Source organism: Astyanax mexicanus, chromosome 17 (assembly GCF_023375975.1).
Source record: "Astyanax mexicanus isolate ESR-SI-001 chromosome 17, AstMex3_surface, whole genome shotgun sequence".
Lineage (NCBI taxonomy): Eukaryota > Metazoa > Chordata > Actinopteri > Characiformes > Acestrorhamphidae > Astyanax > Astyanax mexicanus.
In genome coordinates this window covers 4,719,605-4,744,152 of record NC_064424.1, presented here as the reverse complement: position 1 = coordinate 4,744,152, position 24,548 = coordinate 4,719,605, and the positions used below count along the sequence as shown (strand labels likewise).

At 35.8% G+C, this 24,548-nt stretch overlaps 1 protein-coding gene across 1 annotated transcript; it reads left to right on the top strand.

Moving 5' to 3' along the window:
- The first annotated feature begins 893 nt into the window (after positions 1-893).
- ghrb (growth hormone receptor b) lies at positions 894-24,434 on the top strand. Its single transcript, XM_022675925.2, has 9 exons — positions 894-1,281; positions 6,603-6,694; positions 13,491-13,626; positions 15,576-15,757; positions 17,905-18,089; positions 19,325-19,466; positions 19,549-19,642; positions 19,857-19,926; positions 21,966-24,434. The coding sequence occupies exons 2-9, from the start codon at positions 6,613-6,615 to the stop codon at positions 22,851-22,853; spliced, it is 1,779 nt and encodes a 592-aa protein (XP_022531646.2). The 5' UTR covers positions 894-1,281; positions 6,603-6,612; the 3' UTR covers positions 22,854-24,434.
- The last annotated feature ends 114 nt before the right edge of the window (positions 24,435-24,548 follow it).

The following is a 24,548-nucleotide window of genomic DNA, read 5'->3' as shown; positions in this document are numbered from 1 at the left end:
TTTTCATTTGAAATTTGAGAGAAATGTTTACCGTAGTTTAAAGAATAAAACAACAATGTTAGTTTTATTCAAACATAAACCTATAAATGGCAAAAACCAGAGAAACTGATTCAGTTCTCCAAGTTTTTTTCAGAGCTGTATAGTACGGTGGCCGAGAAAGCCCAGCGCAGTGCAAATTGAAAAGCGCTGCAAAAGCACAAAACACATCCATCAAAATTACAACACAGGCGCAGCAAATAGAAAAACGCGCTGCAAATAGAACCACAACACAACGGAAGTGAGTCACAACACAACAGAATTTTCCCGGGGACCTTAAAAGATGCTGTACCAGTTGTATACAAAGGACAATAAGTGGCAAACAAGCTTCTGAAAACATGCTTCACAAAACGCCTTGTTTGCCACTTATTGTCCTTTGTACACATAGTGAAGTCCGAGACGTTACTGAAGACACAGATTAGCTGGTACAGCATCTTTTAAGGTCCCCCGGGAAAATTCCGTTGTGTTGTGACTCACTTCCGTTGTGTTGTGGTTGTATTTGCAGCGCGTTTTTCTATTTGCAGCGTGTTTTTCTATTTGCTGCGCGTTTTTCTATTTGCTGCGCCTGTGTTGTAATTTTGATGGATGTGTTTTGTGCTTTTGCAGCGCTTTTCAATTTGCACTGCGTTGGGCTTTCTCGGCCACCGTAGTATAGGAATAAATGGACATGAATCACGTGGAACAGCAGCAAACACGACTTTGCAATCCAAGTGGAGGCTTGGAAAAACAAGGAGCAGCAGCAGCAGTGCTGCAATAGGAGAGGTGGAGACTCCTCCCACACCTCCTCCTCCTTCTGGTTCTGTGTATTGTGTGTGTGTGTGTGTGTGTGTGTGTGTGTTGGGGGGGGGGGGGGGAAATGCCTGGCTCTGCCTTTTTGAAGCACGTTTGGACGTGTCGCCTCTGCTGGAGAGAGAGACCTGCTGTTTATCTGAGGAGCTTCTGAAGCTCTCAGGCTCTCAGTGCTGCTGCTGCTGTTTGTTACTGGTGTTGTTTGTTACAGTGTTGCTCCTCGTCGATCTGCTGCTTTGATCGTCGTATGGAGAGTCTGTCGAGGAATCAGAGCTTCCTGCAGAACCTACCGAGGAACATGCTGCTGCTGTGAATTCCTAGAAACACCCTTCCCTCAGGAACAGACGTCCAGAAGTTCAGAAGCTGAGAGGAGCTTAAACTAGACCACTAGAGTGTTTACATACATCAGTAGAGTCTTGCATCAGGTGTTTTGAAGAATACTCTTTCATCAGAGAGGTGAGTGCTCAAATGATACACATATACTTTTAGCATTGAAAGAACGTTGAGTAAACGTTTGAACAACATTTAAACAACCTAACTTAACCTAACATTGCCTCAGTGTGGCATCATTGTGGTTTGATGTGCTGAAATGATTCTTACACTGATTCTAGGTTAATTTATTTTTGTGTGTGTTTTTCCCACAAATAATAGTAATTGTTATTATTTATAGTAAATATTATTATTTAAATGTCCATTTCTGCTAAAGGTAGGACTGTCACGATAATCACATTATCAATTTATTGCTCGGACATGGACATGACCTTAATAATAATTGATATTGGTGATATTATTATTGATATGGCTGAACTGGTTGTATGTAATTTGTATGTTTGTCCACATATATAAAACCGTGAACATTATTTTAGCCAGTCATGCTAAATGACCAATCAGTGATTTAGTAACTGTAACAATATCATTTATCGCAATAATTTGTGACGATATATCTTCCACCTATCTAGATCTTTCAAATTATCAATATATTATCAATATTATATTGGAATATTCTGTTTTGCAACTAGGCCTGTCATAATATATATTTTTTTGTGGGCGATATATTGTCCCAGAAATAATTGCAATACAAGATATTTTGGTGGTGTACATTTCTACACATTTCTGGTGTATTGCTATCTTGGCAACAGAAAACACGGGTGCACCACTGACTGAAAACAACCTAGAAAGACAACAGTCAACAGTCAGATGTTCATTGCTATCTTAGCAGTGAATTGCATGCGCAACGTGCATACAGCCCCTTTTGTTAGGTACACATGCACAAGCAGCAGTGCACAAACCCATAGCACATGCCAGAATGATAAAAAAATAACATAAAATAAAAGAACATTATTTAGCATCGACAGAAAATATAGGTCATTGTTATATTACTTTTGTTAGTGTCAAATGAGCTGATGGCGCTCCTTCACAGCGTAAACAAGCAGGTCAGTTTTCTCTGCTGAGAAGTATTGGGCACGTCCAGGTAGCTGCGCCGATAAAATAGCAATCCGCCAAAGTCAGAGCACTTCTGGCTCTTAAAGGGAATGTCAAGTGATTGGTTTATTTCATGATACACCCAAAAAAAACCCATGATTAATTAAGAAAATTAGTACATGCCTTTTGTGTGTAAGGTGTACTTTTCCCGTCGTTACGATAGCAACAATACACTGAGACATCCTAAATCAAGCTGCACGGTGCACAGTTGACTGCTCGTCATAGAACAATAAAATTGGACTCTATGTATTTGTGTGTGTTCTCAATAAATAATAGTAATTATTATTATTTATAGTAAGTATTATTATTTAAATGTCCATTTCTTGTAAAGGTTGGCCTGTCACAATAAACATATTATCGATTTATCGCTCAATAAATGGACATGACCTCAAAAATATTTGATTTTGGTGATATTATTATCAATATGTCAAGTGACATGCTGATTGGTTTATTTCATGATACACCCAAAACACAACCATGATTAATTAAGATTAAGAGAATTAGTACATGCCTTTTGTGTGTATGGTGTACTTTTCCCGTGGTTACGATAGCAACAATACACTGAGACGCCCTAAATCAAGCTGCACGGTGCACAGTTGACTTATCGTCATAGAACGATAAAATAGGACCTTATATATGTCAGTATAGTCTCTCAACATCAGGAAAAAAAAATAGTTTTATAACTAGATCGGCTCAACACGACATTTTGTACTGTATATTTGTATGCTATGACTAAATAATATTGCAATACCAATGCTGTGGCCTGTGCAAATTCCCTACAAATACTCAATACAGATACAAATAGGTCTAAATTAGTAAATTTATGCAATATTTAAGAAGCTTATGTTTTATTTTTTGAGCTACTAACCTCAACACAGTGCATAAACTCTAAATACACCAAGTATTGAAGGACTCGGTGGCATTGAGGCCATTAAGGCCATTGAGTTAGCCTACAGATTAGTAGCTATTGCACAATCTTACTCTAAGATAACATGCCTGTTTGGGCAGAGCTTACTCAGAACTGGAGAGAACACTAAAAGGAAATATTTATTATGGCTGAAACAGACTAATCCAAGCCTTTATGGTGGGAACATTAGGACTGTGTGTTTCTGTAGGACTGTGTAATATTGGTTTACAGCTCTCAGCTAAACTGGTCATGCGTGAGCTCCCACTCTTATAATGGGTTGAATGTTCAAGTGCCTTGTTTGTGGAGCTGTAATATTCTGTGATTAACTGTGATTAATCGCACTTGTTCTTTTTAAGATGCAAGTTTTTTGTAGGGGATATTTAAATAAAAATAAAATAATTATTGTAGTTATATTTATATTAGTGGTGTTAATTAAAATACTAGTTTATAGTTGTATGTTTTGCTATAATGAACCCCGCCTACACGATGCGGGGAGGGGAACTGTGATGTTGTTACTTGGGGTACAGTTCAGAACAGCTTGAGACGGTTCTCAAGCTAGGTGCCCCCCCGCAGCTAGGTGAGTGATAAAGATGAGGGTGGTGATGGGGTGGAGGTGGGTGCGAGGACGAAAGTCACGAAGGTGAGGAGCACCTGGGAGGTATATATATAAGACCAGGGGGAGGAGCTTGGGAACTTGAGGCGTGGTTCATATCCCAAAAGTTAGTTAATCCTTAACAATACTTAAGGGGAGTTAAAGCCGTAACGTGAGGCGCTGGAGTAAAGAATGCATTATAAATTTAATAGAGGAAACTTATTTTTACTTTATTATAAATAAATTAGCTTGGTTGTAAGGATTTCTGAATTAGAACTTTTAGAATTTGCTGAGTATAAAAGAGGGTTTCACACCTGTAGTTTTTAGGTTTCTATTGTCCGAAACAGTTGATGAGTTTGTTTATTTGGTGCGTTTCTCCTTTTGTTTGGTTTGTTTTCACACAGGCATAAATAAACCTAAACGCCCCAAAATGCGCACCAATAAACCATGTGAGCACAAAGTCTCCTCTGATTGGTCAGAGCTGTCTGGGGCGGGAGCAAGAAAGTAAATATAGTGAGGAGATTCTGTTTTCCAGCGCGTATATCTGTATGTCTGTGCAGTGTGGATCTGCTTTAATACACAGCGCTGCCCATTTTTAAATACAGTGTTTTTAATGAGATGTGCAGCACAGATGTACATGTAGTAAATGAAGTCACGCGGCTGAGAGCAGTGAACGCTGCACATACTGCATGCTCAGTGTGTAAACAGCATGGAGCAGCAGAGACAGCATTTGCTCATAGCCATATATTATCTGACTAATATATCAGATTTAACTGCACCTTACAAGCAATTTAGCTCAATTAAAAAGAACTGTATTTGATATCTGGGTCAGATCAAGGCCAGATCACGTTCTCACCACAAGCAAACGGCTCAAAAATAATGCGTTACTGATTTTAAATTAATTGCGTGCATTAACGCTTTAACATTGACAGCCCTATTTGTGATACATTATGTTATATTTTTCTGAGCGTATGGTGAATATTGTCCGTGCTTAAAGATCACTGATCAGCTGATCACTAATCATTTCATTGCGAACAGTGTATTAAAAGTCCTGTAATAAATGCTACAGTAGTTCAGGTGAATGATGAAACGTTTTATTTTGATCCGTAAAAGGCTGGATATGAAGATAATTGAAATGTAAGTGTTGTAATCTGTGTTTCTGAGAACGGCTGGCGTGTGAGAGGCGGTTGTTCTTGCCTTATTAGTGCAGAGGGAATAGATGCAGCTCTGAGATGCTGTTTCTAAGAACGCAGTTTCCAGAAGCTGGGAACTGGAGTAAGGCCAGGAAACAGATGGGATATATTTCACTGCTCTGGGCAACACTCAGCTATTTTACTTAAAATGAAGCCAGTGGTTTACTGTTTTCATATTATCATGATTTCTTTCATGTTATAAATGCAAATGCAGAGGATTTGCACATAATTTAAAAGCAGCACAGCGTTGCTCTTGTTATTTGATGATTTTTACTTTACAAAAATATGATGGCAGCAACAACAGCAGCCAAGAAATCAATCTTGAAATGATGGTTTAAACCCAGTCTATCTTTATCATACCTGTGGTGCGGATATTTGTTGGACATTCTCATTTTGGATTGGGCCACAGCTAAATTTCATGGCGCTAGGTCGACAAAGATTCATTTTTGAACTGATGTCATGAATTTGGTTAGGACTTTGTAGTGTTGATGTATATGTGTTTTTATATGCTATCTGTTTTCTCAAACATTTATGTGTAATTGACCCCACCAACCTTTGTAATAAAACAAAAAATAATAATAAAAACATAATAACTTAAAGCAGAAAACATGGAAGATATGTTAGAACATATATCTCAGAGGTGTTTAAGTCCATTCTCGGCTTGTGGAATCAATATTCTTTTATATTTAATAGAAACATTCACAAGAAAGTGTAATTTAAGCCAAAAATGTGGCCCGACTGAGACCGACTGCTTATGTAGTTGCATGCTGGGGTTTATAAACTCAGGGTTTTGGTAAGATACTGTTTAATGAAACACGAAAATATTTATATTTTGTTAGTTTCTACTATATATGTTTTGTGGTACCTCCAAAAAGATCACTTTTGCAAAATTGAACTGAAACTGAAATATCATGATATTAACATATTACAGGCATTATCGTCTACCTGTAATTGTGATAATAGCGATTTTTAATTTATTTGGAACATTTTCCATTGATATATTTTGTTGTATCAACTCAATTGTTTGTTTTTGCACATGCAATAAATTATTATTAATTCAGTATTTATTATTTTAGTTATATTTTTTTTACCTTATTATCATTTTGTCATTTTTTTATAGACCAAGGTTTATTAGATTTTTTTTTTAAGATAAATTCAAGATTTTTTTTTTGTTGCAGTATTATATCCTTAAAAATATATATATATATTTTAAAATATATATATTTTTCTGAGTTTTGTCAAATCTCTAAGAATATTGTCAGTGCATTTTATTTTAGAGCCATATTATCCATCGCTAGTCTGCAGCATAAAAGGCAGCTTAAAGAAAAAAAAACTGTGGGGAAAATGCAATATATTGTATCTTTAACAAACAACTACAACAGAAAACCAGTTAATCCAGTTAAATTAGAATAAACCCTGACTCTTTACTCCTTTCTATGATGAATGCATGTATAATAAAGTTATGTTTGTATTGTTTCTTAGTAATAGAAGATGTTTATAGCCTGTAATTAGAGTGTATAACAGTGATAGCAGTGATATAAATGTGTTCAGAGTGAGATTTTCCTGGTAGCTGCATATTAACCTGTTAACCTTGTGTTCTCAGGGCCTGTGCCATGGGGACGTTCCAGTCCTTCTGCATCTGCCTCTTCCTTATTGTTGCTGTCGCAACTGAAGAACCGCAACCCACAGTGCAAGGTATTATTTATATTATTATTATAATTAGTTCCCTGTACGGGGAGACGGTCTGGTGCTTGAATCTGGCAGCACTACAGCTTTTCACACTTATATCTCAGTACGTGGGGAGTGTGTTGTTCTCTGAGCGTGAACATAAGAAACAGGATGTTTGTATTGGGAAACTCCTTCTGATGTTGGGGGAGCTGGTCATTACTGGCCGTGGGAGCATCTACAGGAGATTACATACTTATACAAGAACCACTCAGCATAGCCTGTTCTGAACATACCACAATATATACAGCTCTGGGAAAGAAAAAAAAAAACACTTCAGTTTCTCAATCAATTTCTCTGATTTTGCTATTTATAGGTTTATGTTTGAGTAAAAAAACACTGTGGTTTTATTCTTTAAACTAAGGACAACATTTCTCCCAAATCCCTAATAAAAATATTGTCATTTAGAGCAGAAAATTTTTATTTGCAGAAAATAAGAAATGGTAGAAATAACAAAAAAGACACAAAGCTTTCAGACCTCAAATAATGCAAAGAAAACATGTTCATATTCATAAAGTTTTAAGAGTTCAGAAATCAATATTTGGTGGAAAAAACCTTGGTGGTTTTTAATCACAGTTTTTTTTTTAAGCATCTTAGCATCACGTTCTCCTCCACCAGTCTTACACACTGCTTTTGAGTAACTTTATGCTGCTTCACTCCTGGTGCAAAAATTCAAGCAGTTCAGTTTGGTTTGATGGCTTGTGATCATCCATCTTCCTCTTGATCTTCCTCTTGATTATATTCCAGAGGTTTTCAATTTGGTAAAATCAAAGAAACTCGTCATTTTTAAGTGATTTCTTTTATTTTTTAATCCAGAGCAGTATGTAATGCGACATCTGGCTGCAATTGTTAGTGCATACAGACAAAGGACTTTAATTATTTAATATTAATTTACATTGTAGTACAAATAATGCAAATGAAGAACAAATATTAAAATGAGAATTAAAAAATTAACTTTTGACTAGTAATTTATTTATTTAACATATAAATATGTAGTAATTATGTATAAATATATACTGCTCTTGCACATTTAAGAATACATTACATTGTTTGTACCTCAATAATAGAAATCTATATGGTATGTACCTTATTCTCACAGTTACCGTGTTTGTTAAGATAATTCAGAACAGTGTTCCAGCAGAACAGGATAAGAAACGGGTCTATTGTCAGAAGACCTGATGCTTTTCACTGATTTAGTGGCTGTATAAAAGAGAGCCAATCAGAATGCAGCTGCCACAATGCTGATAGCTGGGATCAGCAGAATGCTCAGTAGATATGAACCCCTCGGTTTAGTGGTGGGTGGAGTGACTGAAACTGACACTAGTCAGAAACACAACGGTAACGGTGACTATGATGATGTTTAGCTCAGCTGGATTAAAGAATTAATCTCAGTCCTTAACTATACTGCATTCTATGTGGAGATTCTCCTCTTAAAAATAGAGAAGTCAATGTAAAAATAATTTATTTCAGGTCATTTTAGAGGATTTCTTTTGGTCCAGTCATCAAGAAATTTGGGAACACTACAATAAGGGTAAATTAATTAACAGTACATACAGTAGAATATCTCAGCTAACTATTAATGAACACTAGATAAGACCTTATTAATCATTTCATAGGTGTGAAAAGCATCTCCATTCATTACTCTGTAGGTAGAAGTATAGATACTAGGGTTTACAATACTTCTGTAGAAGCTGAAGTATCAACTCAAGCGTTTTACTCTTTAAGTAGTTTTGAAACCCACATTTTTACTTAAAGTATAAAAGTAAAAGTAATGTAAGGAGAAAAATAAAGCCATTAAGAACAAAAGCTTGGGCCACGCCCACAGAGTCCTACAGTGCACCAAACACATATTTCTAAAAGCCATAATGACGGAACGTGTGCGTGACGTCTGCAGGTATGATGGATCACAGTATAAACCAATAGGGAGTCAGAATGGTATATGTTTATACTTCTCTACATCCAATCACAATCAGATTCACTCTATCTGGATGGAGAGATTTATCTGGATAGGGGTTTTATTGAACGGTGAGAAGCCGGAATGAAAATGAGCTGAAATGAAACAGGAGTAACAAAACTATTTTTATTAAAATGTAAGGAGGAAATTTAAGGAGTAGAAGTAAAAAGTCATTTTATTTAGATTTTATACATATGATGTGTGTAGAGTATGTGTTTTTTTATACTATGACATAGAGCTGGGCAATATGATAATATTTTATTGTATTGTGATACATTTTCTTTTTTTAATCGACAATGTGTTTTAGTAAGAATATCAAGGATGTTATTAGTGCTTGAACATTTAGTTACAGAGAGTATCCAGTTAAATATATATGAAAAAGTAGCAGTTTAAATAGCAGTTTTTAAGATTTTGATACTGCTAATGTATTTTGTCTTTGTGTCTAAATACTACAATAAATAATGTGTATGTTCAAAATGTCTTTAGATTAGCTATACCATATTGCCCATTAAGAAACATATCCTGAAAAAATGTTTTGCCTGTATCATCCAGCATAAAAAAACAACAACAATTGAAATATATCGCCTTGCGGATTCAGTAAACTGAATATATTGGATGCTGTTGAACAGAAGCATTCAGAAGATGCAGTCGTTGAAATACAGCATCAGTTCTGCTGCCGTTGCTTAGATATCTCTGTAAGCTGCTTCATTCTGTAAACTGGATGTTATTTCTGGATTTAAAATAACATTTCTATAGCATCTCTATATGTGAATCACTGTGTCCAATAAAAAAACATATATCTCTAAAACAGCAGCCTTACAGGAAATAGAGCAATCCTCCTTTCTCCAAAATAACCTGAAACATTAAAAGTCAGTGTAAATTGTTTTATCTCTCTCCTGTAAAGTTGCTTTTTCGGAGATGCATGATTTCATTGGACGGCGACAATATAAAATGTATGTAATGCAAATTAATCATTCACAAAAAGGCGGCACAAGGACTTAGTGGTTAGCACATTTGCCTCCCAGCACTGGGGTCTTGGGTTCAAGTCCATATCTGGGTGGAGTTTCCATGTTCTCCCTGTGTCTGCGTGGGGACTCCGGTTTCCTCCCACAGTACAAAAAAAAAACATGGAGATTAGGTAAATTAGTTATTCTAAATTGCATAGAAACATTTAAGTTTGTGTGTAAATGACTGTGCCCAGATATGGATGGGTTCTGGGAAAATGCTGTAGTGCTTGATGCACTGTAGTCCTCCAGGTGGACGGTCTTTTCCGGTTGAGAGTATGCTGTACGCTATTGGCTGCCGCTTCTCACCAATGTGTGGATGAGTGCTCAATATTTGAATGACTTCATTCATTCAAAAAATAATTGTGGAAAATCCATTAAACAGTAAAAAAAAAAGGCATGTAAACAATTATGTAATTAAATTGAAAATAGATTATCTAATTTTTAAAGGTTTTTAGGAAACACAAAAACCAAAAACCAACCAGAAACAATCCTAATTCATAATTTTAGAAAAATATTGTTTGAAAAGTGTAAAAACAGTTAATATTTTAACAATATTTTAACACATTTTAACAGCCACTAATTATAGAGCATTTCTAGTTTAGCTTTATGGGCTTAGCTATTTTACTGACTAAAATGCAGACTAAAAAAAAGCAAACAAAAAACTCCTATTAACCTATCAACCTATTAATGTTAATAAAATGGTGCAACACATTGTTGTAATCCAGTGATCTTATAGTAGTCTTATTAATTAAAATTCAATTATTTTTTTAAGTAATGTGCATATGTGTTACTATGGTATTACGTTATCATTATATAAGACGGTTAAAATGGTCTTACAGTAAAATTACAGTCATTTTTTTATTTATTGACCAAAAAGGCTTTTTTGACGATCAGGGATTGATACAGTCTAACTGTGTATTATTTTTAGTTAAAGATAAAAAAACAGGCTGTCCTCACTGGTTCTCACATTTCTGGCACATTATTAACAAATCTTAGTTATGCAGTAGTACAGCATATCTCAATATCTCATCAGTATTTACTCAATCTGTCCCCTGCAGGCCTCACCGAGAAACTTCAGCTTCTGCAGTTGATAAACAGGATATTAATATTTTGACTCCCAGCCAGAATCAGGCCTGCGTGCTGCATGTGTACGCCCTGCGCTCGCCTCCTCAGTTTTACAGCCCTGAACTTTAATGTGGAACAGATTAAATAGTTTATTCTACAGCTGCTGTCATCTTTAATTCTGGGTTATTAACTCATAATAGCTTTGTAAATCAGTGCTGTTATATAAAAAGACTGTTTCAAATTAGTTAGTGAACTTGTGAACTTGGAGCCCTTAGTTTAGTTTGGTTTCACACAAGAAAAACTACAACTGTGGGGAAAAAATGTCAGCACATTCTCTTTTCTTATTGGTCAGAGCTCTATGGGGGCAGAGCAAGAAAGTAAAAAGTAGACTAGCACATATTTTACTTTAGTTTAGCATGAATCAGCAGTGGATATGGCATTAGTCAATTAATAGCTGCAGTGATTATTTGGGTAATAAATCAGATTAAACTGCACCTGAACAGCCATTTAGCTTACCATTGTGTTTTTAGTGTTTTGTGTATATACATAACTATAAACAGGAAGCTGAAGTTTATACAAGTTAATACAGATGTTAAGCAGTGTGTAATTGAAAAACCATATCAAATTTGCAGTAAATTGAGGGTTGACTCAAAACATGTACTGATCAATCTCAGGCAGCTTTAAATATATATATATATATTTTTACAAAGTTGTAGATTGTCACATTTTTCTCAGTCCTGTTTCCAAAACGTATGTAACATTTAAAAAACATGTTTAAGAGCAAGTCGACTAATTCCTTTGATTTTCTCTCAAGAAAGTGTTTATTTAAAATAAATAGTTGACTGCATGTTTAAATAATTGATATTTATGACAAAAAATCAGATGCAAAGCTCGTTTTATCTCATCATGAAGACTGAAACCTGAAATAGATCAAATTTATTATCATGCAATTTATTAAATCAAAGGATAAATTATATAAATATATATATATATATATATATATATATATATATAGTTTTAATTATTATATTTCATGGTTTATAGTTAGAGAGTGGGGAGGGGTAACAAATGCTATTTTTTCAGTGTAGTTCTAAGTAGTTTTTATTATTTTTTTAAATAACATATTTTAGTTATTTTGTGTTTATTTTTGCATTATTTACTTATTGTTAGTTATTTTGTGTGCACATTTATACATGTAATTTCTTGGGGATATAAATGGTACCAATTCGGCAGAATATGCCACATATAAAAAAGCTTTATTAAATATCTATATTAATATTAGCTCCGTATTTAAAAGGATTCCTTTAGGGCGTGTGTTTTGGGGGAGGGGTTTTCTGAGAATGCTTTGGCAGGAACTCCATGCTGCCACTCGAATGCTCCTCTTCCCTGTGAAACATACCAGCAAGCCCTTCTAGGAAAGCACAGCCGATGGCCTCACAGGCTGAGCAACAACTGGGCTTTATGTTACCTCCTGTTAATCCTACAGTGGAAAGAGGAGCAGGGGACGTCTTCTGCTTTCTGAAAACTCAGTTGTTATCGTGCCAGTCGTGCCTGCAAACAGAATAGTGTACAGTTTCTCCTCAGCATTTTAAAAAACAGTTAATCTGTCATATGTCAGCTTTCAGTAAAACAAAAAGAGAGCTATTACTTCATATATACATAGTACCAGTCAAAAGTTTGGGCAAGTTTGGAGGAGGACGAAACCTTGGGAGGACCAAGGCTCATAAATGTAAGAGGGGACCATCCTTCCACTGGTCAAACAGCTTTTAAATGAATGTAAAAAAGTCATTATACATCCACACAGGTCTAATATATACAGGTGTGTAGCAACACCACTAATGGAAGCAGTTAAATTCCATAGAAATTTTTAATGCTAATTTATATATTTTTATGATTTTCTGCATTGTAAATTTTATATTGTAGGCATTAAAGCTATACAAAAACACATATTTATACATTTCAGATTGTGAGTGACAGAAATGAATAACTTAAACATTGGGAAAATGATTGAAAAATTTGCAATATCAAATTAAATTAAATTTAATAATAAATGCTACCCCCATTTTTGTTATTTTCAACATACATTTATAAACATATTTATATTGTATATAAATCTTCAAGTTAATATTGAAGATGTTAAAGCTATACAATTCTATGCAGAATTATTTTACTCATTTTTTTTACTCCCCATTTTCTTTAGTAACTCATGTACATTAGATTATACCACTAGATTTATGTTTATCCATTTCAGATAGTGAGTGGCAGAAATTAGTAACTTAAAAATTTAAATAATATTTAAAAAATACTTTTTTTTCTTTACTATATCAAATGGAAACACTTAATTAATGTAAGCTCTATTTTATTATTTATAATATACATATTTATATACATTACACATATACAGTACCAGACAAAAGTTTGGACACATCTCGTTTAATGTTTTCTTTCTTTTAAATAAAGAAATGGGTAAAGAAAAACCTGAGAAGTTATGAAAAAATAAGAAGGTGTGTCCAAACGCTTTACTGGTAGGCCTACTGTATATATAATAAGTCTAATAAATAAATCATATTAATTAGGAGTGTAATGGTACAGAAAGACACATTAGAAAGCTCTGACCAATAAGCAGAGAGAATTTGATCACATTTTTGCCCACTTGTGTGAAACCAAACCAAACTAAGCGCTCCAAATTAACAGGTTTATTAACTAATTCGAAACACTCTTTGATTGTGTGTTTTTACAGGCCGGAGCTCATCAGGCCCTCGTCTTACTGGCTGCTTTTCCCGGGAGCTGATGACGTTTCGTTGCCACTGGGATGCCGGTTCTTTCCAAAACCTCACAGAGCCGGGGGATCTGAGACTTTTCTACATGCTGAAGATGTAAGTTTATTCCTGCAATGCTTATTCCTGCACTAATCACCACACAGCTGATATTAGCCATCAGATAACTGTTTACCCCATTCACTTTATGCACTGTTGTCATGTTTATTCAAATGTGTTTTTTGCTTTTAGGTTAATGCATGTTTCTTTACCATGCTTTGATTTAGGGTTTGGCAATATAGCCCTAAAATAATATCACAATATTTCATTGTATCATTATTTTTGCATATTTTTGCAATAACAATATTCCTGGCAATACTATTTGTAACTTATAGTATGCAAAAATGTTAATAATGTACATGTAATGTTATGTACATTATGCTGCAAACTCATGCCTACACTCCACTGATATCTCCAGACTACGATACCCAGAATGCATTTCAATCTGACATTACACACTCACACGATCACATGACCCTGCACACAGCACTTCCAGTAAGCAATTCACTGGAACGTTGATTTCACCTGTGCACCTCAGTATATATATATATATACTTTCACTACACACACACACACACACACACACACGCGTCACCGCTTTACAAAGCGATATTTTCCTTGCTCTTGATTTGCCTGTTTGTTACAACCTTTTTTGCTGTTTCCTCAACTCTGATTTTTTTTTTATTGTTTGCTTGAGTATGAACACTGGACTGTTACCCATTTATGCTATGGTATGGTGTTTTTTCTCTTTTGCTCCTGGTTACTGGGATTGACCCTGCTTGCTCTGACTACTCTTTGTATAATGTCACAAACATAAACATACATGTACAAAAATACACTTGGAGTCCAATTTTAGCAATCTTTAGAGGAGCCGTCAACCATGCAGCTTGATTTAGGTTGTGTCAGTGTGTTTGCTATTGTAATGACTGGAAAAGTATGCATTGTGCAGCTCGAAATGCGCAAAAGACTTTTACTAACTCTCTTAACTAATCATGGGGGTGTTTTTTTTTTTTTTTTTTTGCAACATGAAATAATAATGTGTTAACAATTCACTGCCAAGATAGCAATGAACATCTGACTTATGACTTCTATCTAGGTTGTATTCAGTCAGTTTTCCGGATCACCACGACCATCAGCGTAGATATATAATTCACAAGCGCCTTAGCTATTTAAACCACACAGACAGAAGGTGTGATAATAGACTGTTGGAGGGGTGTAAGATATCAATGAGCATTGTGACTCGCCTTGCAAAGGGTGTAAGATTGGGCATTAAAAGCTTCATAGTAAAAAATGTACGGCTTTCACTATAATGGAGTATTGCTATTATGACCCTATGGATTTTCAGAATCATGATATTATGTGTCATGTGTACATGTACACGATTTTTCTCATTTTCTCTTTCTCTTTTTGCACTATTGCCGTGTTTTATTAACCCTTGTGTGGTGTTCATATTTTTGTTACTCGTTTACTTTGTTACTTGTATTTAATTCAGCAAAATTAAGCAATTTTACATTAAAATGCTTTACACATGCTTGCTTCACCTAAATTGCAAGCAATATAAACAGCTTACATGGTTAATATTTGCCCTTTACCTTTCTTATGTTACATTTCTTTAAAAAAGTGCTACTGTTTTTTTATTAGTTTTTTAATAAAATGTAAAAGAAAATGAATTTAACTCAAGATATGAATAGAAAATTTGTTTAGTTTCAAATTTACAAATGAAGCCATGTTTATTAGCCCTTGGCCAAACATACTGTATGTAATATAAATGTGTGTGTAGGGGGGGGGGGGGGTGTACAGTGTGTGTTTATCGAAAATGTGTTTTGATTTATGTTTTTCACAAAAAATGAGCCAATGCCAATGAGTTTGAGTTAGAAAAAATATTTTTTTAGTATCACCACAGACCCGAACACCACACAAGGGTTAAATGTATGTATATATATATATTTTTTTGCTTTTTCTTTAATGGATGTTTATTTACCAATCTTTAACTCTTTCCCCTGATGCAGGGATTCAAAGACAGGTGACGACAATTGGAAAGAGTGCCCGAGTTACAATTCCACACTGAGGGACAATGAGTGCTTCTTTGACTCCCACCACACCTTTATCTGGTTCTCCTATGTCATTCAGCTACGCTCACGAGCCCAAGATGTGGTTTATGATCAAGTGCTCTTCAACGTGGAAGATATCGGTAAGACAGGGCAGGATCAAGTGCAGATATATTTATCTGTTTTGGCAAGATGTCCCAGCTGACAGCCAAGCATCTTAAAATTTACTCCACAGCAGTTGATGGATGACAGATGACCGGATTACTTTACCCCTGGATTCATGTCAGGAAGATCTGTCTCACTGAGAGTGTTTACGTCCACTTCATAATCCAATTACATCCAAGAACATCAGAGTTCACCAGAAATCAAATCAATGCTTTTATGTGAATTTGGGAAATCAAATAACTCAGAGTATACATGAGTCAGGGAAGTGTCTTATTTTGCTTTGCAACTAGGCCTGTCACGATAGCAAAAACATTTCAGGACGACATATTGTCCCAGAAATTATTGAGATAAATGATAATATTGTCATTTTAAAGTGCAACTATAGAAAATGCTTTTACTGCTTCTGGGCTTCCAAAGGAGCTTTAAGACAATGTGCCACCGTAATAAAATACTAGCATAATACTATTACACCATTTTACAGTTAAACAAAACTTACAACATATAGTTTAAAGTAACATTTACATTAATTCAACTTTTTTTTAATTCACAGACACAGATGGCTCAGCAGCCCATAGCTCTTACTATAAATGTACACCCAATAATAGCAGCCAGTAATCTAACAGGATAAGACATGACATAAGCATCTTGTACCCAAATCCCAAACTTTGAGCCCCAGCATGATCATTCATCAGCTAGAAGTCTCACTGTGATGGTGCAGCACTGGGTCCTGAAACTCTAATTCCCAGAATCCCTGGCGGTGATCAGTGCCAGCCAGCCACACCTGGCACATGTTATAAAAACACAGCCAAAAGCCTCAGATTTTTTTTGTACCTTTGTAGAGGGATGTAGAGGGTATAGACAAGACACGACTCAAAAATTCACTTTTAGCTGGTTAAGCTTTTATTCTGTGAAGGTTCTTTTTTTGACCTCCTTGATGAGTTGTCCATACCCTTTTGGAGTAATTCAGTTTCATTAGGCCGGTCACTCCTGGGAAGGTTCAGCAGTGTTCCATGTGTTCTCACTGTGTTTCTCAGGAGTCTTAAAGCTTAAGAAATGACTTTGTAACCTTTTCCAGACTGACAGATGATCATTGACTTTTGAATTTCTACAGATTGAGGCATAATGTGCTGCTTTTTGAGATCTTTTATCTGCTTCATGTTGTCAGACAGATTCTATTTAAGTGATTTCTTGATTCTGCAGTAGAGGTTAGATCGGGCCCAAAAAACCCGACCCGACCCAGCCCGAGCCCGTGCACGTTCTGCCCGAGCCCGACCTGAACCATGAACTGTCATTATGAGCCCGAGCCCCACCCGCCACATAAACTGTCTGTTTTCGGGCTGTTTAAATGAGCGAAATATGATCAGAATTATGCTAATTAACACTGTAATATAGACGCATAGAACTATTGTTTAAATACAATGATGTTTAAGAACAGCTACACACAGTGCTGCAAATCAAACGCGGAAGAGTTCACATGCGAGAGAGAGAGACAGAGAGAGAGAGACAGAGAGAAAGAGAGAGAGAGAGAGAGAGAGATTTGCGTGTTCTGGTGTATGAGCTACTCACAGGTAAATGTTCTCTCATACTGTATCTCCTGTTTCTCTTTTATCTCCTCGTGCTCATATTCTAGTCCCACACATAATTCTGCAGCTCCCTCAGTGTTTTCTGTCGTATTTTGCGGCGCGAGCGCTTACAACTAACACCACGGACTGTGAGGTGCCGCCGCGCTGTTATGCCGAATCCGACTTCCTGCTGAATCAGACTTCCGCTTCGCGGACAGAATTGGCACAACACCCCCCTCTGTAGAACTGCAAGAGTGAAAACAGCGCTTATAAATAAATTATTTTTTTCACTGTCAGTTTTCGTTATTTGATTCGTTTTCGTTAACAATTGGTTACTGAGCAACGTTGTGATTATCACACCAGAGCTTTATTTAAAAATAAAAATATAATTAAAAAACAGATGCCTACGTCTCAGACTATTAGCCTCGGCTCAGATCGGGTTCGGGCAGACAATCTAAACTCTATTCTGCAGGTCTGGTTGGGGTTAGTCATGAAATTGAACTCAACTTTCCATAAAACATAGTTAATCAGAAATACTGAAAAAATTATTCTTGTTTTTCCAGTATTTCCAGACCCTCCTGAAGCCCTGAACTGGACTTTACTGAGTGTCGCTCCAACTGGCCTGATTTATGATGCGGTGGTGAGCTGGGAACCTCCAACCTCAGCAGCAGACAACGTGAGGACAGGATGGATGTCACTTTGGTATGAGACGCAGTTCAGAGAGAAGGGTTCAGAGCAGTGGAAATCTGTGAGTATATAAACATAATATTAACAAAATATAATTTTATGTTTGTTTTATCAAAATGAATCAGCCGGCACTTTTTTATTGGAAGCTGTGTAATATTAGCATTGTTATACATGTTTAAAAACACTGTATTATGATCTGTAAGTTAGGGTGTTTTCACACCAGCACTTGGTTGTGTCTCCAAAAGTGCCCAAACACAACAGATTACATATATACCCACTAAATACCAGAACCACTGGGCATTTAAATGGCATTTAAAACCCAATTTTAGCTGTTTCTTTCGTGTTAAGGACATGGCATACATAAATAATTTGTTGTCTGATCTATTTACAGACTAATTGACAACTAATCGCACTATAAGGTGCACTTAAGATCCTTTATTTTCCCAAAAATCGTCAGTGTGCTTTATAATCCAGTGATTCTTATGTATGAATTCTAAGGAGCAGTAAAGCCACTCCACTGAAGTACAGAGTTTCACCAAGACTGAAGCAGTATTAGCATTATTCGCTAACTGCACTAAGTGCTAGCTTTTTCGCCTTGAGAGGTATGTATTATTGGCCTGTAGCCTGCTGCTAACCCCGGCTAGCACTGCTGGAGCAGCATTAGCATTAAGCACACTAATCGCTAGCTTCTTCGCTTTTTAGAGGTATGTATTGGAAATTGGAAATGTAAGCTTACTGTAAATAAATCGAAGTGCTTTGCTCACCCTAATAAACAGTTTTCAGGAGAGAAATCTGTGTATTATTATATCCAGCACTCGTTTGAAAAAAAAAAAAAAGAATTACTTCAAAATTTAGTTTACTTAGCTTAACTTTACAGGTCTCGCCTAGGGAAAACATGGCAACACCCCTATTCCTTACTAGTGTTGCATAATGTTCCTTATAATCTGGTGCACCGTATGTATGAAAATAGACCAAAAGTAGACGTTCATTGATAGTGCCTCTTAAAATCTGGTGCACCTTTTAGTATGAAAAATATGGTAATAAAAAAATTATCATCAGATTAGTTGACAACCAAAATAATCATTAGATACAGCCCTAGCAACTTCTCACAGGTGCAGACTGTATGGACTGAACTGCAGTAAAAAATTGACGTGAATGAATTTGTCAAAAAGTGCCTTCTTAAGCTCTGATGTATTTCGATATATGATGTAATAAAAGTCTGTAGCCATTCTTCTTCAGCAGATTGATTTACTCACCTCATATCTCACTATTCTGGCTTTGTTTCTCCTCTTTCAGCTGGACAATGGGAAGGACACCCAAGCTTACATCTATGGTCTTAACACCAGCACTGAATACGAGGTCAGGGTCCGGTCCAAAATGCGAGGCTACAACTTTGGGGAATTCAGTGATTCCATCTTTATACAGGTTTACAGAAAAGGTAAAGTCGAGGCTACGTTTTATTCTAAAATATTGTATTTACAAAAATGTACTGATCAAAACCTTTATTTGTTTTATATTAGAGTCACGGGTCCCCATACCCCATGCAGTGCTGATCTTTGCTGTTGTTGGAATCGGAATGATCTTGATGCTGATCGTGATTTCACGCCAACAGAAGTGAGTGTTGACTGTTCTTATATATTTGTTCAGCACTTTACAAGGTTTACAGGTGTTTAGAATTATCATATATATAATCATGAAAAATCACATCACATTCATGAATTCTAATACAATTTTAAAGAAAGTCACTGTATTCAGATTTTGATCAACCAGAAGAAAACCTGTAAACATCTATATTTGTAATTTATATTTTCTATGTTTATCGTTTTAGGCTTATGGTGATTTTCTTGCCTCCCGTTCCTGGACCGAAAATCAAAGGAATTGACCCAGTTCTCCTGCAGGTATTAATTCTAAAGCTGCAACCATCATTGCAACTATGTGCTGTAAAATAAATATTTGTAAATAAAGTATCTTCAATATCTTCTAAATCATATTTGCACTCAAAAAAAAAAGAACAAAAAAAGTATTCTCATAGTTATAGGCTGTTTCTACAAGAGTTTTTTACTATCCATTTATATATAACCTATTATGTGTAATGATTATAAAACAATTAAATGAAATAGTGTGATTGGTAGGGGTGTGCCATATTGTATCCTAAAAACAATAGTTAATCATAATTTTGGAAGCGATAAAAAAAATGCATATATTGCTTGTAGTCTAATTTGTTTTTATTTGTTATTCTTATTTTTTTATTTTATTGTATTGGCGAGTGGTACTGTTTGACAAAAATCTACAGATTTTTGTTTCTTCTTATAATAAAATAAATTGGCCTTTTGCTATATTGCCATGAATATACAGTAGGCAAAAATAATTGTGATATTTTTTGGGCCAAATTGTGGTGGGAATCATAGGGCGATACGATCTCAATACAATATTATCATGATGCATTGCTCACAATAACAAGAAATATCACAATATCGATATATATATACATATATATATATATATATATATATATATATTTTTTTTTTTATTTATAACACGCCTTTTGTGCATTCCGAGATGAGTACTTTTCCCACTGTTACGATAGCAAAGACACACTGACACACACTAAATCAAGCTGCACGGTTGACGGCTCACCTATAGAACGCTAAAACAAGACCACAAGAAATCAAACCTGGCAAAAAAAAACATGTTCATCGGCCACGTTGGTCAGAAGCACACAGTCCTAAATCTGTTTAACAAAGTAACAGAGCAGTTTTAGGAAACCCTAACACCCTAGGGAGCATTTAAAAAGCTCTGTTTTCAGTGTGAAGAAAGGCTATTTTTTGTGGGTTGGGAGAAAATTTGAGAGAAACAGTTTTCAGCAAATGTGGGTAAAAAACGGCCAAAAAAACAACATTCTGGATTAGTTTCTACGGGAGGACCCCCTGCCCTGCATATTTTAGCAGTTTCCTGCTTTTATCCACCACCTTCAACTCAGGAAGGGCCTGTTAATGACCTGATTAGCTGGGATCAGATGTACTGGGAAGAGGGTAAACACTCAAATGTGCAGTGCTAGTGGTTTTCCCAGGACCAGGGTCAGGAACAATTGCTCTAGATCAGGGCTTCCTATTTCAACCTCTCCCTTAACAAGTTTTGCAAGTTTACTCATGTAAAGTCTGGGCCTCTGCTGAGGCACAAATATGGAATAGTAGGGCTCAGGATCAGCAGCAAATCACCTTCTATTTGTGATTGTTCTTCAGATACGTAAGTGTAGAAGAGTCAGATTCACAGATAAAAGCTTTATCCTTAATAAATGTGTAAAATAACTAGTTTTAAAGTAATATAAAGATAAAAAATATATTTTATTAATATGGCAGAGCTGTTAAGTAACAGAGACTTTTTTTATTTTCTACTCCTTACATTTTAAAAATAGCCTCGTTACTCCTATTTCATTTCAGCTCGTTTTTATTCCGGCTTCTCATCGTTCAACAAAACCCCTATCCAGATAAATCTCTCCATCCAGATAGAGTGAATCTAATTGTGATTGGATGTAGAAAAGTATAAACCTATACCTTTCCAACTCCCTATTGGTTTATACTGTGATCCATCACACCTGCACATGTCATGCCTACACTTTAGTAAGAACGTAGTTTTATAATGGAATTATTTTTTCCCTTTACATTACTTTTACTTTTATACTTTTAAGTAGTTTTGAAACCACTACTTTTACACTTTTACCTAAAGAGTAAAAAGCTTGAGTTGATGGTTGATTCAATTTCTACAGAAGTATTTTATTAAACCCTAGTATCTATACTTCTACCTACTGAGTATATTTATTTCAATAGTTTTTTGCAGTGCTAATTGATTGCATGTAGTTTATTAAGCTTCTATTCACATGCAAAGATAATGATTTGTCTGACATTTTCCATTTTCTTTCTCGTTTTGTATTTTAAAGAAGGGTCAGCTGACCGAGTTCACCTCCATCCTCGGCACTCACCCAGCCCTGCGCCCGGATCTGTACAGCAACGACCCATGGGTGGAGTTTATAGAGGTGGACATTGATGAACCAATTGAAACGCTGGAATGCTTTGAGACGCCGCTTCTCATTGGCGACTCCCCCGTCTCTGACTCTCCGCCCATGTCCAGCAGTTTCCGTGACGACGACTCGGGCCGAGCCAGTTGCTGCGACCCGGACCTTTCCGATCACGATCATACAGAGGTTCATCAGCCTTCGACTAGCGGCCATGACGGTTTTCACACCTTGTCTCCTGCTAATTCAGGGCCTCCTCAAGAACCTGCTTGGCCGGCGAGCATGTACTCTCAAGTGAGCGACGTCACACCTCGTGGAGAACCAGTGCTATCGCCTGAGAAACACAGTCTGAGTGACAGCTGCAGTAACCCAGATAAAGATAAAGCTCATAAGAACGAAGAGAATGAAAAGGGGAAGAAGCCCCTGATGATGATGATCGTGTCCCCTGATGAAAGAGGATACACTTCAGAGTTAAACACGGGTAAAACAGGCGCACAGCTTTCTGATAGAGGACAGAGCAAGCCAGACGATGAAGATACGCGCCCTTCTGCAGAGCAAAGACTGCAGAATCCTTTACATGAGTATCAGAAATCCATCGCCGATTCAGAAACAACACCCTCTGCCTCGCCTTTCCCCATCCTTACCATACCATCACCTCCAGAATATACCATGGTTGACGGAGTCGACTGGAAAAACAGCCTTCTTTTGAAACCAAACAGCCCAGCATCCAATTCTCTCAATGTTGTGAAATCTCTCCCAAATCCTGGGGGATATCTAACACCAGACCTGCTGCACAGCATTTCGCCAAAATAAAAACACATTCTGTGCCAAGAATGTCCCAAGATAGGTTTTAAGAGCGGGAATGTGTTTTTTGTTAGGGTTGCAGGACACTATTAGCCAACACCAAACAAAAAAACAGAAAACAAGAAAAATAAATGACTGGGCCAATAAAGATTAAAAGCAGAGTTTTAATCAGGAATGGGCCGACTCAAACATCTTGGCGAGCTGTGGCTTAAAATGTGAAGCTGCTGTTTAGGGGGGATTCCTATACAATTACCCTATTTTTATTTTCTTTGGGTTGTATTAAATATGCATTGCTAGGGCAGGACAATAAATGAATATCGATTTTTATCATGATAAAAAAATGTTTCAGCAACAGTGAAACCATTTTTAAACACATTTTTTTGTGATATTTCAGTATCACTCAGAACCCATCCGAGAGCAGCATTAAGCCGATAACTACATGCCGGTATTCTGACCTTCATAACTGAAGACCAGAGTATCTTACAGACATCATATACACATAATATCAGACAGCAGTACAGTTTGGCTGGGCAATATTGTAAAAAGATAAAATCTCGATATTCTGTACATATATGAGCAATTCTCAATTGATTTTTTTGTTATAACAGGGCATTTGTTATAACCCACATTATAGTCATTAAATACAATAAATAAAATTAAACAGCTCTGCATTTTCCTTATCCCCTAATAAACCATTTTACAGCCCATTCAAAAAAAGCTGCTTTAATTGTATTAGCTTACATAAAAATGACCCATATGATGATGTATTACTCTGCTTTATGACAGCTGAAGTTTCATATTTTGCCAGCTGCAGGAATGACTAACCTTAGCGGCATCGCCAATTATCCATTAATTTGTCATAGTGCGAGCCTTGGGTTCTAAAATATATATTTACAGTATTTACAGCATCTGTTACTGACTGATGTTAATTACAAGGCGCTGCCTTCACTTAACTGCATTCAAGCTGAGCACAAAGGGCAGAAATATGAATATGAATATTGAGATTATAATGATAATATATCATAATATAAAATGTTGCCTTATTGTCCAGCCCTATGCATTGCTTTTTATTATTATTATTATTATTATTATTATTATTATTATTATTATTATTATTGGTTACCTGTTATTGTCCTCAACATAACAGTTGATGCCTTACTCGAACGAGAAATTTTGTGTCTTAAAGAAGAACCTTTAATTCTGTGTCCAATTCCTAATTCAATTTTTAATTGAATGTTATATTTTTTATGCAATATATTATATATTTTGCATCTGTGTTAATTTTTTTTCTTCATTTTGTTAACACAGCATTGTTTCCTTTAGTAAGCTTAACCAGTTTGCAGGGACGTATATAGATATTGAGTTAATCTTATGCATTGCATTGTTTATATAGCAAAACTTTGGGATATAAATATAAATGTCCCCTTTGACTTATTGTTTGGATAACTTTTCTGCTAGGTGCCTTTCAGCAGTGGCAAGCAGACTTGTACAAAACGAGGAAAGTGTTAACAGGTTTACTCTGTATGTGATTTGATGCTATGTATATAAATATATCTATATTTTTAATAATAAAACATCAGCAAATAATAATGCCTATATATTTTTATCTTATTCTTTTTGTCAACAGAACTGTGCTTCCTTCAGGTATTGAGCCACCTCAAACTTGTATTTACGAGAATTTGAGTGGGAATTTCCAAGATGGGA

Excerpts from the sequence above, each read along its gene's own strand:
- ghrb (XM_022675925.2), top strand. The coding sequence starts at position 6,613 with ATGGGGACGTTCCAGTCCTTCTGCATCTGCCTCTTCCTTATTGTTGCT. Across the intron at positions 15,758-17,904 it reads CTTCAACGTGGAAGATATCG|TATTTCCAGACCCTCCTGAA; the intron begins GTAAGACAGGGC and ends TTGTTTTTCCAG. Across the intron at positions 19,643-19,856 it reads GTGATTTCACGCCAACAGAA|GCTTATGGTGATTTTCTTGC; the intron begins GTGAGTGTTGAC and ends TTATCGTTTTAG.